The sequence below is a fragment of the Bactrocera latifrons genome, unplaced genomic scaffold, assembly GCF_001853355.1.
Source record: "Bactrocera latifrons isolate USDA-ARS-PBARC rearing strain unplaced genomic scaffold, ASM185335v1 scaffold_128, whole genome shotgun sequence".
In the NCBI taxonomy this organism is placed as follows: domain Eukaryota; kingdom Metazoa; phylum Arthropoda; class Insecta; order Diptera; family Tephritidae; genus Bactrocera; species Bactrocera latifrons.
In genome coordinates this window covers 601,143-619,171 of record NW_017534719.1, presented here as the reverse complement: position 1 = coordinate 619,171, position 18,029 = coordinate 601,143, and the positions used below count along the sequence as shown (strand labels likewise).

Below are 18,029 nucleotides of genomic sequence, written 5' to 3'. Positions count from 1 at the left end.
AACTGAAGGCACCCTTATAATAAGTGCAAGAAGTAAAGTTGTAAATAATTACAACTTAACTTAAATCTGTTTAACAGCCTTGTTGGTAATAACAAACTGTAACTAAATTAGAGTTATTAGTTAGTTATAAACAACTCAAAAATTTTAGCATTAAGATTCGATTGAAAATTTAGCTTGGACTAACATAGAAAACAATGTGTGGGCAAAGGCGCTAAACCTTGTGGAGGCATCTTTCTGCTCGTTTGAGATACGAGAGATCACAAGATAATCTCTTAAAAGCCGAATTCGGTATATCTGCTTGGTGGATACAACTAAACTCGTAGCAGACCTAATAAAATGTTTTGAAAAGGAAAATACTTAAGAATGAACATTTTAAATAATATTAACAAACGACAATAAAGTTCGAATTTTACAAATGTTTGCATTCATCAATACAATTTCAATCAACTCAAATATTACGCTTCCTTACATCCATTCTCCATTGACCTCGCGGTTACGAAATCATAACGAAGAAAGTTGATTGTCAACCCTCTCCATTGCTGATTCTCCGTTAGCAATCTTTTGAAAGCTCTAAAACAAAGCTTACAAACAAACTTAAATCAGTGGTCTGCTAACAACCAGCCGATAGTTTTATCATAATCCGTTTGACAGTGTCTTAAAGCGAACCCACGTTTATTTGACCAGCGGAGATTCTGCAGTGGTCCGGCTAAGAGAACTGTACTTACATATTTTAACGCATATCAGTTTATGGTTCAGAAAAGTCTTATATGTTTTTGCTTTGACCCATAGGACACTATAAGACCTATGTTGACCGAGCGGTTATTCTATTTTTTGCTTTTTATTTGTATTTTTTTCGTTATGAGGTTATGTTTTCGAGACGTTTTACAGGGTAAGACGAACACAAGGAGGTAAAACACTAGACAACACACATACTCAATGAAGTGCTATCATTATTTCGCTTTGGATTTATTTTCATTTTTCCTTTTATGAATTAAAAACACATAAGAGAATAGATAATAAGAAAATAAAATATGAAATAAAGGCTACACAAAATTAAGTTCGAAAAAACCATTCGTGTTTGAAATCGGTAACCCTATATTAGGCAAGAAAAGAAAAAGCTCAAATAAAAGCTAACATTTACTGTTATTACATTGATTGTTTTAATTTTTGAAACATGTAGCTTTCGATATTAATATCCAAACTAAAGAACAAGCAACCAAACAGTTCAAACGAACCAATTGATAATGTCAAATTAGAGAAAAGCAAAAGACGAAAAGAACACGCTTACGAAAGAAACAGAAACACTCGCTTCCACTGGATAATAACGAAAACCATTTTGGACGAAAATATCTTTCCATTTTTTTTCATATTTCCAACGCATAAAATGATAGACTCATTGAGGGGAGTTGGTAGAGGATTTGGAGGATGTGATCTGGGGTTTTGAATATTTTTTAATTAAATGTGTTTCAAATAAAACGGAAAATATTTGCAAAACAGCCTTTTTAATTACTTTTCAAAGCATAATCTTAAGGCCACTTCGCAGAATCAAAACTTACTTGACTGATAATCAAAACAAGTAAAACCAATACTGATACAGAACATGTAATTCAAATAGAAATATGTAATTTTCATTCTTTCGAATTCGATTTGAGCTTTTTCTCTTCCTTGTACCTAGGTCCTTATTTTATACGCATATGCTTAATATCCGCAACTTAATGGCTATAATATTTCTAGGCCTCTATTTGCAATCCTCTATAACGTAACAGTTTTTAACATACATATATTGCAATGTTATTTATAATGAGAAAATTTAGGCTTATTATTTATTTTGAATGAGGCCCTGCCTAAGACGTTCTCAAGCGAGTAAAAGCTCTAGAAGCTAGATATTTGGATATTGGGATCGTGTGTATGTGTGTGTAAACTGTAGTACTCACTTTTCGCTGTATTCGTCCATGTGGGCGTAGGACTGCACCGAGTTCTCCTCAATCAGAAACTTGACTCGTTGATAGAAGGACGCGGTGACAGAGGGTGGTTGCTTGCGCAGCAGCACCTCTACAGGGTCGTTGGAGGAGAGGCACATGATGTGCTCCGCACAGGCGGGATGCGAGCAGCACTCGCTGTCCGAACAATCAGTCATACCATCTGCAACGAGATAAATCAACAGCAATGAGCAAGAGCTGCGAAGAGATGGCAAGAGTAACGAGCAAAGCGGAAGTGCCGATCAATCAGCCTGATTGACACTCGCAACAATGGCTGCCGCAGCTGTAACGGCAGCGGATAAAGGAGGGCAACTGAACACGCATTAATAGGGACTAATGAGCCGTACTTTTAGGCGTCGGCTGCCGCAGCAATATTTCATCTCATCCATACAAGCAAGACTGCAAATTAGCATAAGCCCTCGGATGCTTATTTGCCCAGCAGCTCTGCTTTGTGGAATGCAAACCAATTTTTAACACGCCAGCTCAACCCTTTCCAGACCAGTGTGTACGACTCTTAAAATCATAAACAAATGAGTGTTTGCGTCCATTACTTACTTCCATTGTCGAACAAGTATTGTGGCAATCAGCGCTGACATACTACATTCGCGGTACGCCTAGCCAAACAATCTCCAACCTGCTTATCTTGCACCGGGGCAACCCGCCTGTTGGCAGGCCTGCTTTCGGCTGGAGCGCTTCACGGTGCCTTATAATGCCTCGTGCTTTCTTCTCGATTTCTTTTTTCTTGAAGAATGCGCACTCCAGGATTTCTAGTGGTACAAATATTGAAACACTCTCGAGTGGCGCTCGAGCTGTTTCGTTTTGCCGTTTCATTTTTCATCCTTTCCATTTTATATTTATATATTTGCTATTCCTCTGCTCTGTCCTCAACTCATTCTCCTGCTCGTTCATTTGCCCATCGACCTATCCAGTCACTCATTCGCGCTGCGACAGTCGGCTAGAGTGACGACATGGAAGGAACATGAAAGCAGCAACAAAATGTAAATGCTAAGTAGCTGTACGCTTTTAAGTTGATTTCAATATCCGTTTATTTCCTCCTTTTCTGCTCTGCTGCCGCGCTCCGCTGGTTTGCGCATTCAGCAGTCGGTCGTCTTCAAAGGTGGGGCTTGTAATGTTCTATGACACTTCAGGCGCACTTCCTTCCTTCCCCTTACAACATTGCTCTCGTTCTCTAACAGCTTCTTTTACCTTTTTTGATGGTTGCTACTGTTGTTGTTGAACTAAACGAATTGTTTATAATCAAACTGCATTGACAATCCGAGGAAGCAAACATAAGCCCTGATGCAGATTTACTCCGCATACGTGTATATGTACTGGTGATTGCGAGTGTGTGAGCATTTTGTTTCAATTGTCACCTTCCTTAATGCTAGACAAGTGCTGCGCGAGCTGTTTCTTCTGTCTTCAATTGGATTAGTAGCGGAAGTGCACTACCGGTGGAAAAACACATATGTTTCATTGAGGCTTTCAAGGATGTTTGATCCAGTCTTAACGCAAATGGAGCAATGAGGCGTTTCGTGCCAAAGCAAAAATAGGCGAGTGCTGTGATCTTAGTGTTCTTTTAGAAAGGATTCTCCAGTATTATCGCACAAACCGATAATATTTGTAATCGATATGAACAAAAGTTTCTTCTCAGTAGGAAGGTGAACTCTATGGCTTTTAGGTATTCATAATAGTTGCATACCAGCGTGTTTGATCCATTATACACCCTTTTTTTTATCGTCTAAAGCTCTTTCTGTTCATTTTCAAGGGAAAGCGAAGAGTCCTTTTCAATTGACCGACAACACAGGCGGCGTAAGTCGCACGCAGCATTTGATTTCGTTGGACTCGGTGTTCAGCATAATGCACCCAGTGCTGGGAAATTGATATTTGGGAGGGTAATTATTGTATATTAGTATGTACAAAAGCATATAGAGTACTCTGTTTGTACCAGGTAGAAGCGCTCATGATTGTTCGATCGCTTCCTTTTACATACATGGTGCCCTTTGATATTTTATTGCTTTGCCTCGCTGCAATTCGCGATTTACCTGTGAGTGAGGCGAATTGGAGCCGAATTGGACGCACGTCCGGTTCCCTTACCCCCTGTTAACCAACGGAACTCCGTTACTCGATATGCATTTTTATGCGAATGTTATCGCCTGGTTTTAACATAAAAGTTGGGGCTTAATTCAGCTATTTGAAATGGCAGGACTGGCTTGTACATGTGGCTTCATTAGATACATAAATGCCTTGTGGTATTTATGCATTTACCTTTGCTTATTTATATGCATAGTTTTATCTAGAGGTGCTTCACTTACCGCCGTCATTGTCAATGTTGTCCTTGCAATTCATTTCCAGCGCGATCGAACAGTCGGAGCCAGCCCATCCCTCAATGCAGTCGCAGCGGTACTCGCCGTTTTCCAGCGTGCACTGTCCGTGCCTCGAGCAGCTGTTCTCGCATCCAGCTGGAAAAAGAATCAACCAAAAAAGCGCATTTAAGTTTGCTCCGAATATGCATGGAAGTATTCAAAACCATAACAATAGTTTCTTACAACCTTTTATTGATTTACAACAAAATACTATATATATTATTATTCGACACTCACACATACTGTACCAATCATACCACATTGGCCCCTTCTACACAATCCTTCCGCGTAGTGTGCTCCAAATGCACGGTGAAAGGCCAATTTTATTTGAAGTTTCTTCTTCGGCAAAAAAGTTAACTTATCTGTCAATTACAGTCCACTCCATTCGGTTGTTACCCTTCCTTCCACTCTATGCAATTGGCCATGCAATAAAATATCTGACGTGAATTTCACTCCCTCAACCAGAAGTGAACTCAAATCGAATTTGAACTTTGCAGACATACAGACACTGTACGATTCCGTCAAATGCCGCAGCGACTTGACTTCCACAGTCTTCCGCCGAAGTGGTGTCATTCAAGTTTATGGAACAAAATAAGGAGTAAACAAAAAAGTGTAGAAGGGCACGACGGGCAACCTAAAGAAAGGCGATGCTTCATATTATCGAATGACACATAAAAAACAGCAAAGAGGAACATGTAAGAGAATGTTAAAGAAATCACACACAGCAGGGCCGATAACGTGCCGTGAATCCTTTGAGGTGAAAATACGTCTAGAATTCTCAAAAGAAAATAGGTGAATTTCAACAGAGACGCTGAGTATTTGCGAAATTAGCCTGATATGGGTGATAAATATTTAAAGCCCTTTCGCGAAAGCTAATAGACGAGTCACAGCTGGAAATGCCGAGGGCGGGCGAAAAATTCATGAAATTGTGGGAGAAGCTTCAAAGTTTCGCAGTAAAAGAATGCGAAGAGAGAAACCTTGAGCCAAAATAACGCGAAATCAATTTAAGATCAATAAATGTGTACATATTACACACACAACATTCGCACATGCACATCTACAAACGGTATTTACCACTCAGCTGTCGCTAACAGCTTCCGACGTCGCGCGAAGCTGTCGTGGCTCCGCTGAGTTTCACTTTATGCTCGCAGTGACATTTACGACGCAGATAACAACAGAGAAAACAACAGGGAATTTGGAATGAATCAGCTTTTTGCTTACATTTTGCCAGTCACGACAGGATATTAGATAGTGACAAAAAGGCTGCCGGCCGCCATCTTGAAGTTGCGCCAACAGCGATGTCACCAGGGGCAGCGGAATTATCAAAGTTGAGGTCTGCTGCACACCTAACTCGCCGAAGCCTTGCTCGGTATGATGCCGGGTGGTGGCGCCCCGAGGAAGAGCATCCTTAGTAATGCTTAAATATTGCTGCAGCTCACCTCTTCCCGGGTGTGGCAAAGGGGTGTTCAGCGGGTTCATCGGTGTTTTTCGCATACAATTTATTAATAAAACCCGTGTTTTTGCCTACCTTTTTCCGTATGAATTTCTGAGCTTGCCATGAAGTGATTTTCTGTCGGTTGTCACTTTTCGGAAAGTCAAAATAAAAGCAAAATATAAGGAGTGAAGCAATTCAACTTCATTGCAGGGGAGCTTTCGGGAAGTTATTAAGTGCTTTGCAAACGCGGCGGTTTCGCGGCTACTCACACTAGTGCCTAACTGCATGCATATAGGTGTATATGTGGGCATTTGTGGTTTCGGCTGTTCACGTCGACTGTTGATGGCTGAAAGTTGATTGTTTCTACGCCTATCATCGATATGTTGACGTACTGCATTTTTGGCTTTCTGCTGATCTGCGCCCTGTACATCGCCGTCTTTGTTGCCTACGACATTCTGTTTTGGATGTACCGCTGGTTGAGCCGCCGAATACGCTCCACACAAGAGCCGCAACCGCCGCCCAATGCACCACGTGCTCTCAATCTGGCCGAGTAGTGACCGACGGTGTTGCATATCCTAAAACTTGGCGAAGAACTCATACAAAGGGAAGAGCAAATAATTGAGTGAATTTCCGTCTAGAAAAGTCTAAAACCTAGCGAAAGGGATAATTGCTTCTATTATACGCATTATTTCAATCTGCGTACTATGTACATATAAATACTATATATATGGAAGCACTTAGAACTTATGTTAAAGTAGCCGAAGTTGACTTATCGTTGGAAGCTACGAAGAAGAGGTCTTCTAACCGTTTTAAACGGGACTCAAAAGTGAGTTTAATCCCAACATTTGCCTAAACAGAGCGATACGAATGAGATAAAGGGTTAAAGGTAACATCTAAGCTTAAGTCGCTTTAACATATTTTATATATAATTTATATATAGTTCCTTGTCAGAAATGAATTAAATTAAAAATGTATAACAAATTCGCTATCACGGAACTTTGATCTCATTTCCAAACATATAAAATCTTACAAAATAAAAACAGAGGACACACTCCCCTCGTTATAAGCAAAGGCTAAAGTATGTCGTTTATCTCTATTTTATGCCATTTTAGAAATCCCGCTCCCAAAATATTATTTTAGAAAAAAACATTAAGCTGGCCCGAACAACTTAAATTATCCGCAGTAAATTAGTGCCTACATCCGCTTTAAACTATGGCACAACATCATCGAACTGTGTCGAAAACATCCATGACAAGTTTCCTTATTAACAAGTGCATTTTTTGTGAATAATCGAAAACTGAACCCCAAGACGTTCGTCTGTCTAGGCTACCTGTGCACTGTAGCAGTCTCGTGTGATGGCAGAAGCTTCGCTTCCTTCTGCCGTTTCTGGTGATAAAGGCCGCTAAATGGACAGTAAAATCCTTTGTAAAGTCATTGTGGTACGGTCCATCGATTATGATTACAGACCTTTTGTTATTTCATCCGACCACAATACATTCACACATTAACGAGCACAAAGGCACTCACACGCGCAAATGAAAACGCAGAATTAATAGAACGGAAATGTTTTCCACTTCCTTGGCATTCGTGGGCGCCGGCGATCCCATGGGTGGGGCGCTACAAGGTGCGTTTTATTGTACTAAATTTGGCTTAATTGGCGTTAATTAACGCTTGGCTTCATAGTGGGCACTCGGCGTTGGTGCGCCATGCCACATAGTATTTCGCTCGTTGTTTCCTTTCAATTTAAGCAGCGGAAATGGCAGACCGCAACGACAACTCCCGCCGATAATTAACCATTACTCGCCACCGCCAACGCCACCGCCACCGCCAATGCCACCAAGACTCGAATGCAGTCCTACTGCAGTCATGTGGCTGGTTATAATCGTAATTTGATGTTCTGCAATTGTACAATAAATGCACACCCACACCCCTCCATGCTAATAGTTGCATCGAATATGGACATTCACTCAAATATGGATCACAATAAAGTGGATTCAATACTTACGTAGTGTGCAGTGGCGTCCATTCCAACCCTGCGAGCACACGCAGGTGCCGTTTTTGCATTGTCCGTGTTCCGAGCATCTGGCATCGCAAGGTAGCTGATCGCAGAGGTTGCCCGTCCAGCCGGGATTACAGCGGCACTTGCTCGACTCGCAGACGCCGTTGGGACCGCAGTCCAAACTGCAGACAGCTGTAAAGATACGAGTAGAAAAGAGACATCAATATTATTTGTAAAGGAAGTAAAATGTATTCATAAGAATAAGCAGGAATGCAAAGATAACAAAATTAAATTGAATCGAATCGCGATGCATTTGAAGCAAGACAAATCAGAAATGCTTTAATTGAGGCTCGTAAAAGAATTGAACAAGTATAAATCGCATACATGAGTAGTTCATTCTCTACTACCTATTCATTAAATTTTTTCATATTCACATCCACGCGCATCCAAAATCTCCACGAAGACAGGGTGGAGTTCAATAAGCTTGTGAGTTTTTGTTGCAGCTTTTGGCGTGTAGTCCTTCAGCGGATGCACCTCACCCACTTGGAGAGCAATTGTGCTTTGTTCTAAGTGATAAATGATGGCGCGCAGGAAAGCAGACTGAAGGAGCTCGCAAAATGAAGCCGAACTGTGAATAAAGTGAAATTGATAGACTTTGTCGCTGCATTCACCATGTCGGTGGAGTGCATCAAGATGGGCCATATCCATACATTCGTGCAAAATGTATGTGTGTGCGCTAGAACTGGCTTTAATAAACCATCAACTTCGTATCGATCGAAACACATGTTTGCACCGAACATTTTTCTGGCGCAATGGTTCGTCGTAGGGTGGTCCTAAATTTTGCAAAATTCTTTTTGTGACTGCATAAATATGAATATATATATGTACATACAATGCGCTAATCTTCAATTTAATATCAGTCTGTTCAATGGTAAATGGCGCGGGCAATATCAAGTGCGAAATCACAAAGGCCTCAATATGTCGTGCGTGTAACAGAGTAGCGGAGGATATAAGGAGTTTGGTGCTGGTGATTGTCGTACACTAACTACAGTGTTTATTAAGGCTAATCCTTTCGGGAACATTTCTGCTTGTGCTTAGACTCAGCCGCTGGCAACTATACACTACTTCTAAAGAACTCTGATGCGCAGATTTTCATGTTTGTAAGCATTAATGTATGTTTATGGTAATCAGCCATATATGTATGTGTTTGCCGCCAGTGTATCTGTATGTACAGAAGAGATTTTACAAATGCCTCCCTCCCTCTTGTATGTCGAAAGGACATTAACCCGTGCGGTTGCTGCAGCTATGCAAATCCATTCAGTTATACAAACGCCGGGTAACCAATTGCATACATCGCTTTTCATTTTATCCACTAGTCTCTGTTTCGCTGGATTTTAGCGCAGTCACGTCGCCTACTCACTCGCTGTTCGCCCTATTCACGCCACAGCACACGTCCCGTTAAACCCAAGCAATTGCAAATTCTGGCAGCCACATATTTACTTTGCGTATGCCGATGAGTTGCTGATGCAGCACGTGAGCCCGACTCGAAGCGGGATGTAGCCAGGGGCTGAGAGTAGACGCCAGGCCCGGCGAGCGCTTGGCATGTTGATATCGCGGGCCTGGGCTGCGCATATTGCAAGTACTTTGCGATGAGTTGCTGACTACAAATGATAAGGAAGCCATTTAGACAGTCTGGCTGACAGCCAAAGAGATGGGCTGCTGCAACTACTTAGACAGGTGTGGCGCTTGCTGTTGTGAGGTGAGGCGGTTTGTTATTGGGGTGACAAAAATCCTTAATGTAGGCAAATGGAGTTGCTGTATATGAATGATCACCCCCAATAATATAAGAAAGCTTTGATGATGACACTTCGTCTTTGCTAGGGCATTTGTGGTTAAAACTATGTCGAGGGTATCAAGAGACGGGCTTTAAGCGATAGAAATATCAAGAGTAGAAGTGTCTATGAGACGTTATTTGGCTGCCCTTAAAACTTTTTCTTAAGAAGACAGCTAAGGAGACCTACTGCTTGCCTTCAGGATCAAAATACTTAACAGTTTATTTAATAACTGTACTTGTAAGAACAGTCCATGCTGAAACCAAAGCATAGGCCTGAGGCAACATTTTTAAACGAATATAATTTCTGCAAGAAGCAGGGAGGACTGACCGTAATTTGTTGCAAGTTCTGTGAAGTTTACCTATCCAATTGAATATGGCGCTTTTTTATTTCTAACTCATACAAAAGCACACCTCATTTTCGTATACTTAGTGCGCACACGGAACCGACTACGCACAGGCTAGTGGATATATTCAATTCAGAAATGAGGTCAAGGATATCATCCTTTGCGGCAGCCTCCACTGCACTGTTAACTCAGCGATGAACACCTGTAAATTTACTTTCAGACATCTGATACAATTTTCGAATTACACACAGCGACAGCTCAGGCACAACGGGAGCTCACAGTGTGCTCTCCGCCCACAAAGTTGTATGTGTCGGAGCTCTTCGGGTGAGCTTTGCATGTGTGTGCGAGCGACCACTTAATCATTCTTGCCACATGGACTCCATTGAAACTGATGATATTGAACAAATATTAAAAAGGTAAGACAACTTCGGCACAATAGCTGGCCTTGCTGCTGGCCCTGAGTGGAGGGTGGGGCCCATAGTTGAGTGCCTTTGCAGGGAATGTTGTAAAGAACTTTCGCTTGGCACTGATTTTTATGTATTGCAGGGCTGCCATACCGGTCTCCTCAGGTCTTCGCTGATGGGTGCCATTGAGTTTTAACGATAGTTTCAAGTGTGAAAGGTAACAGATTAATGCTCCCGTTAGAAAAAAGTGAAATGGCGTGCAATGTGGTCGCCTTTAAAGCGCTTTTAAAATCAGCAAACATCGAATGATTCTCAAGGTCTCTCACTCTCATTGAACTAAAGACATTCGAACGCGGGTTGGAAAAGTGTGCGCAATACAAAATAAGTGTATATGATATTTCGGTTAGTGAGCACCTGTTCAATAGTACAATTTGTTACATGTCTACTTGGTAAAGCCTAAACTGTCATTCGCTAATAATTTTTCTTTTTTTATTCTAAATTATTACGGAAACGCTGCAAGTATTCATCCTATTTATCATTTGTTTCTAGCATGTTCAACATTGGCAATCAAAACCAATTCAATTAGTTTGTTATTGTTGTAACAGGTTGCCGCATAGCTGGACGAGCCCAAGGAGTCGCTAATAGATACTTAGATAAGATATTCGAGTCAGGCAGTTAAACTGATGTATGTGGAGACATGTAAATAGGCCAGAGCTTACCTGTCCACGGCAAAGTGTTTGGGTATTTACTTTACTTCGTAGAAATCGCTGAAGCGTAAATTGAATCAGAATTCCATAAATTTAACTTTTGATTATTAAATATGCATGCAACTAAGACAGAGCACTGTATTGCTTTGCTAGGTGAAGGAAGGACTGCTCGGCTCATTCAATATTTATGTGTCAAATTGGATATTACTCATACGCACCGGTATACAACTACAATTCGGCCGTGCGAAGCCTATCACCCTGGGTCGAGTTCGTCTTTTGCCGTGTACATTCGTCGCTACGTTCGACGAAGACAATTTGAGTGTGTTGGGGGAAGTTGCATCGCATTAAGCAATTAATTCTGTTGTTATTCATTTGATGTCTGCCTTTGTGAGCATGCAAGTGATGTTGAGTGACAGTTGCCAATTCCTACAGTGCATCCTGGTGAATGTCACACAGTTTCAAGAAGACTAGCAGTACCACATCGAAGTCAGAACTACGTGGGGACATATGTTTTATGTCACACAGAAGAAATCAAACTTCTAAAATTCATAATCACAGTCTCCCTTAAAAATATATTTCTCGAACCGGCTTTCGGTTGTATGATGCCAAAATGCTAGTCTACATTCGAATTTCGCATCGGAAAGAGTTGTTCAGTCCAATTCGAAACTATTCCCTAACTGGTTTCCGCCTGCAACTGTCTATGTGCGCAGTTATTTCACTGGTTAGCCAGTTGCATTTTGTTTATTTTGGTCTGATTGTTTTTGAATATATTATTAGTTTTTCATTTCCTTTGAACTAAAACAATTGCTTCCGAGCGATTCAACAAAATTTGCTCGAGCTGCTCGTTGAAGAAAAAAGAGAGTTTCATTCACACACAGCTCTCCAATACACCCATTTGCAATATTCAACATTTTGGGTATTGAGTTCAAGGACGATATTGAAATGAAACTCTTTTGTCCTCTGTGTTTCGTTGGTACTTCGATTGCATACAGGCACACGTGGCACATAGCAATATGTAGCTATTAATCAATACATGCATATTTCATGTTTGAATTATGGTCTCTCTGAATAATAATCCAACTAGGCAAGAAATAAATAAATAAAAGATTTGACTAGCTAAAACCGCAATTCCAGCAAATAGTTCTAGTGAAATGAATTAAATATTCCAACTGATTTCCCACCGATATACATACTCAGATATTAGCTTACATTTTCAGGAATTGGTGTCAATTTAGGACAGCCGACATACGCACTTGTGGTTAACTAAAACTAATAAATCGCGCACTTACCTTGCGAGCAATCGGGTCCGGTCCAATGACGTTCGCACACACACTGGCCTGTTTCCAGATCGTAGGTGCCGTGTTCAGAGCAGCCGGGCAGGCATTGGTATACCTGCTGATCGATGGTGCCGCAGTCTTCGCCCTGCCAGCCGGCCTTGCAGTAGCATTGGCCGGCCACACAGGTGCCGTGGCCAGAGCACAGTGGATCAAGACAGTCATCTGGACGCCAAAGAAACCGCGAATGCGGCGCCAACAAAAGCACACGTGGAGCAGGTAATAAGCAAAGGAGTTAGCGTTGAATGGGCAACATGGAGACGTGGTAAACATGTAAAAGAAGTGGGAGAAACAAGAAAAATCGATTAGTATGTTAGACACGTAGAAAAGTGGCTATTAAAACGGGAATGCAGTGGTGTTCTAACATCCGGACGTTCACTTGTTTGTTCGCGCTGCAGTAATTGCCATTGCACAGGCCACCTAGATTCCGCGGGCTCTACTCTCGTTCGCTCCGTGAATGTGTGTCCTCGACTAAGCATGTGCGTTGCTTATCTGTTTTATCGATTATTTATTGGAAAAATCACTGTGGGCAGCTGCACATTGGCTGCCGTTCCGCTTAGAATTTGTATTGCGCTTTATTGGAGCCGTTTATTTGAGTCGGAAATGCGTTTGCAAATGCAGCAGATTTATCCTTTCGATGGCACATATAAATTTGTGAAAGGTGTGGCACTGCAATAATTGCTTTTAAAATTTATTTATTGCCTTGGAAAGCCTGAAGGAAGATATGACGTTCTTGTGTCCGAAAGTTGTGTAAATTTCGAAGACCGGCAATCAAAAACCATGCTGTGGTCAAACGTTCTAGACTATTGAGAAATTTATTTACAACTAGTTCACAAGAAAGTTTATCGAGCCATCCCGACTTGCAGCACGCCATATGCAATCGAAAGGAATTGTAATTTCTGTGCCATGTTTTACCTAGCGCTCGCATCGCGGTGTATACGTTCACCAGTCCATGTGTTTATGCAAACTTGCAACTGTCAGTTTGTTGATCTGCCACTTAAAAATGGCCATAATAAAAACTCTTAAATTTTCTTCGAAGTCAGTGTGAACACCAACTTTCATTCTGCTATGTAGTTTTTCCTTGCATATTGTTGCTGTTTTTGCCACAGAAACCTACAGTGTGTTCACTTTAAGCGCACGTCATGTTGAACTAGTTTGGGGGTGGGAGGGGTCGCTCAGGCATGTCAGGCGCTGGTCGCCCGTTGCAACTCTCCATATGTACGAGCCGGCTGGCTGGCTGGTTCGGTTCGTTCGTCAGTCAGTCTGTCCGCCTATCCGTTTGTTTGCTGATTGCTTGTTTACTCGTCTGTCTGTTTGCTTTTAGGAACTTGTAAACTCCGGTTATCAGAACATCCACCCACATGCACAAACACGCACATGCATTCATGCAGACCGAGCTCGCCAGGTAACTCAGTGAGTCTGCAGCAGAGGTAAGGGCGTGTGCATGTGTGGTATGTTGGTAGCTGTAGGGAACAGCTCCCCATTGGGTTAACATACGTTGATCGCAAAATGGTCCCTTCCATCCTCGTTCACAGTGGCATTCGCCTTCTATGCAGCGTCCATGGCTGGAGCAGTTCGGCACCTCACACTCGCCCAAGGGGATGTCGCACTCGGAGCCTTTCCATCCTTCCTCGCAGTGGCATATGCCACCACCGTAATGGCCGTGAGCGGAGCACAGCACCGGGCAGACACCTGGTTGAATGGAGAGAAAAATGAGAAAATATGTCATTCTGGTTTGTTTTATTCTATTGAAGCACCGATATTCCTCTAACACACTCTTGGTGTTCTTTAAATCATTCCTAATCTTTTAAGGTAAAAATTCCAGATTTTATAAGAATATTTGTCAAAATCGACATTCTTCTGCTTTTGAACCTAAACAATTTTTTCAGTAAAAAAGGTATTATTCCGAAAAAGAAACCTTTTGACTGTTTTGAGCCTTTTTTACAAATCAAAAAAAAAAAAAAAAAGGGAACAGCCCACTTTTTATTAATATATCATGGGCGTTTAAGTTTGCTTTGCAACCGAATATCATAATTGATTGTTTTGGTTCAATAACTCAATAACTTATCAAGTTCTGACCAGTGCTGTCATTGTGTGAACTGCAGCAGATAAAACTGTGTCGGGGCCTATTCTGTAATTCGATCCGAAAAATTCGGATTTTTTATATTCTGTAACTCGATTTTCGAATTTTAAAGCAAATTTTCGAATAAAATATTCTTTAGATTTTGAGTTCTAGAAAGCAAAACCGAAAATCGTACGTATTTATTGTGGCACAGGGTGGTACAACTTTCGCATATTTTTAAAGAAGATCCGAATTTCGAATAGAATACATTTATGAATCGAGATACAGAATAGAGCCCAAGGTTTGAAGCCGGAGGTAACTATTTCCCGAATGTCGGTTTATGTAGTGTACTTACTTTTCGAACAGTCTGTACCCTGGTAGCCATCGATGCAGTCACATTTGCCAAGATAGCAGCTGCCGCGTCCCGAGCAATCGTTTGGGCATGTTGTGCTCACTCCCTCCGCCTCCTCGACCACCAGAGTTACTGAGTGGGCAACCAGCTCGTCATTGTAAACGGAAATGAACCACAGGCCTGTGTCCAGGTACTGCAGCAGAGATACATTGACCATCATTGTATCCAAGTCGAGCGCCGGTAGTCCACCCATGCCATCGGCCACACCGCTAGCTCCACCCATGCCCATAGCCGAACGCTTATAAAGTTGGTGTTGCGGCGCCATTTGCCTCTGCGCATAGTGCTTGGCGATGTCCAGCGGCGTTTCTACATCGTATTCACCTTCATAATAATCGTCACTTTCAGCGATTTCATCCAACGAATCGTCTGCGTCCGCATAGAATCCAGGCAAGCGGTGTGCTCTGCCGGATTCATGTGAAGCGTGTTGAAGGTTTTCATCAACATCCTCAGCGGCCGCCTTAGCGCCGTCACCGTCACCGTCACCGTCATCGTTACTCATCAATTCTATATTCGTATTGATATCTTTGAAACCCTGGCCGCTTTCATTACGCCACTGAACAGCTCGCTTGTGGCGTAAATGACTATCCAGGCGTCCGCCCTTGATGAACTCGACAAAATCATGTTGCGTCACAGACGGTGCCACATTGCGTCGCGAATAGACCGCAAAGCTTGCGCCCCACGGTAGCGTGAAATTGAAGCGAATGAAGGCTGGATGCTTGTTGCGGAACTCCAGGTTCCAAAATTGGTATGGCGGAATGTTGGCGTGGTAGAATTCATTAAAATCTTTCAGCTCCACAACCTGCGGCCACTTCAGCAGTTGCTGTTGATGCTGAGCCGATTGCTGTTGTTGCGCCGTGTACGATTGGTCCTGAAGATGAGAGGTAGCATCTAGTGGGACGCCGGCTAGGCTCTGCTGATGATTGTTAGCGTTCGGTTGTTGCAGCAGCAATTGTTGCTGCTGTTGCAGCTGTAGCGACGGCGCGGAGTTCTGCATGCCGCCGTAGCCAGTACTGGTACCACTGTGGTCCGAAGTGCTCGTTTGTATCGATTCCTCTGTTGGGAATGCCGTCGGCACCTGGCCACCATTAACGTTGTTTCCGCCCGCCTTCGTGTTACCGTGTAGGTCATGTGGTTGCGACTTGACATCTTGGACTAGGATGCAATTGGTAGTGTCCATGTTGGGCTTCATCGAACTCACGGCTGCAATGAGAATGTTCAAAAATATGTTAATTAATTTTATTTTTTCAATTTTAGGTGTTTCCATGAAGAGAGGATGGAAGGCAAGAAGTAAAATTTTTTTATACCAGACAATCAGTGAACACTAAGCTCTTCTGTGAAGATTTTATTTGTCTGCCGAGTCGCAAACGACGGCAAAGTTCTAGGGACAATTTGCCACACCAGCCTGCCTCACATGCAAACGAATACCAACACATACCGGCTTTAAGTGTCTATAGCAGGAAGTAATTCATAAAATAGCCAGGGCTTAGGCCTTTCCTCCAGTCATAAGGACACAGTGAAATTTTTTGCTAATAAAATAGACACGAATAACGGCATCGCCGTAGAGCAGGCTTTTATGCCACAATTCATGTTAGATGGTCAGAAAGTGCTAAAATGCTTTCGCCTTCAAACGAATTTATGAGAATGCTCGACCGAACGTAGAAAAAGCCGAAACTCCAGCAGCATTGCCAGAGACAGGACAGTGGGGTGCGACGCTAGGCGGACTTTTGAAGGAAATCGATTACTTAAGCATAAATTATTGCTTGGCCGATCTAAAGTTGCAGTCTTCCACTTCAACCATGCAGAATATGAGAGGCGCCTACAAATTTGTGTGCAAAATTTATTATGAAATGGACATGCTCACCATCAGCGGCATTTGTGCTGGCACATATGGGCACTTGCATGTTATTGCCACCACGTGCTGGCGGACCGCACTCGTAAATCACAAATTTCGTGCTGAGGCAGCTTCTGTCGTTTAGCAGACGCTGTTTTATTTCTTCTATCCGGCCCACCCAAAAAATGTGCTGAGCAAATATCTTGGGATTTCGATTTTCCACTACATCCTCGGCCACTTTCGAACGTTTGTTACTTCATCCGAATTCGCTTTGCATACCTTGGAAAGTGCCGGCTTCTCTGTTCTGTTCACTTTTCGATGAAACGATTTATTGAAAGTGATTTCGTAATTTATGTACAAAAGATACTTCTTTGAAGGCTTTAAATTTGCAGAGAAGCAAGCTAATCGCACATTTTGCGCCATCCTTACCCTACTGGCTTTGCCAAAGCAGCGAGTTCCGCGTTTGTTCTGTCTCCGTTTCTTCGCTTTGTGTTCGGTTGTCTGACAAATTTAAATAAGATATCAACTGTGCGCGGTGTGTGCGTGAGTGTGCCACTGCCACAGTTTCTCTGTTTATTTTAGTTTGGCAAAAATAAATATTTCATTTCGACAGCTCGAGGGCTCGAGAGAACATTGTGCAACAATAGCGACAACATACAACTGTGTTTGCCCGTCTATTTGCGAAAGAAAGTGAACACAAATATTATTCCTGTGTCGTCTTCGCATTATTTTAGAATTTCATTTCCGCGTTTCTCCTTTCCCCTGGCGTACTGGCTTGCATTTCGACTTATCAGACGCGCTGAACAGGCTGTTGGACGGCCGCTAAGACTCGTTGATTGAAAAATGGATATTTAATGACATCCGGCGACTCAACTGCTTAAAAGCGCAGCACAGTTTTCACTTTCAAAGAGCGATCAACGAAATACATGCGAATTGCCACAACCGACACATGCTTCCATACGCCCACTGCCTGAATCCCTTTTACCGATTTGACATTTCTTTTATCTCATACTCGGAAGCATCTTCTCGGTAATCCATCGGCGATGATTGTGAGCCTAACTTTCACTAATCAAAGCCAGTTGTGACAGTGGACATCGCTTATTTGGGGCAAGTAAACAGCGACTATGATGTGCATTAGCTAAATGTGGTTGGCCTCTTCAAGTCTTGCCACCCCAAGCCTTGCAGCCTGGTTAGGCCTTACACTAATACTTTTGAAGGCAACTTTAATGGCGTTCAATGCTTTAAGTACTAATTAATTGTGCTCTGCAGGAACAAAGCAAGGCTCAGGGCCAAACAAACACCCGGAGTAGCAATGCACAAGCGTT

At 42.4% G+C, this 18,029-nt stretch overlaps 1 protein-coding gene across 3 annotated transcripts in view; it reads right to left on the bottom strand.

Moving 5' to 3' along the window:
- LOC108978828 (teneurin-a) overlaps positions 1-18,029 on the bottom strand; it is a 167,491-nt gene that overhangs the window by 45,841 nt on the left and 103,621 nt on the right. For all 3 annotated transcript variants that reach the window (XM_018949293.1, XM_018949295.1, XM_018949296.1), the window contains 6 exons: positions 14,817-16,073; positions 13,897-14,091; positions 12,355-12,564; positions 7,783-7,968; positions 4,292-4,438; positions 1,935-2,142 (listed from right to left, as the gene is read on the bottom strand). In XM_018949293.1, the coding sequence (XP_018804838.1) occupies positions 1,935-2,142; positions 4,292-4,438; positions 7,783-7,968; positions 12,355-12,564; positions 13,897-14,091; positions 14,817-16,073 (2,203 nt within the window). The remainder of the gene's footprint in view (positions 1-1,934; positions 2,143-4,291; positions 4,439-7,782; positions 7,969-12,354; positions 12,565-13,896; positions 14,092-14,816; positions 16,074-18,029) is intronic.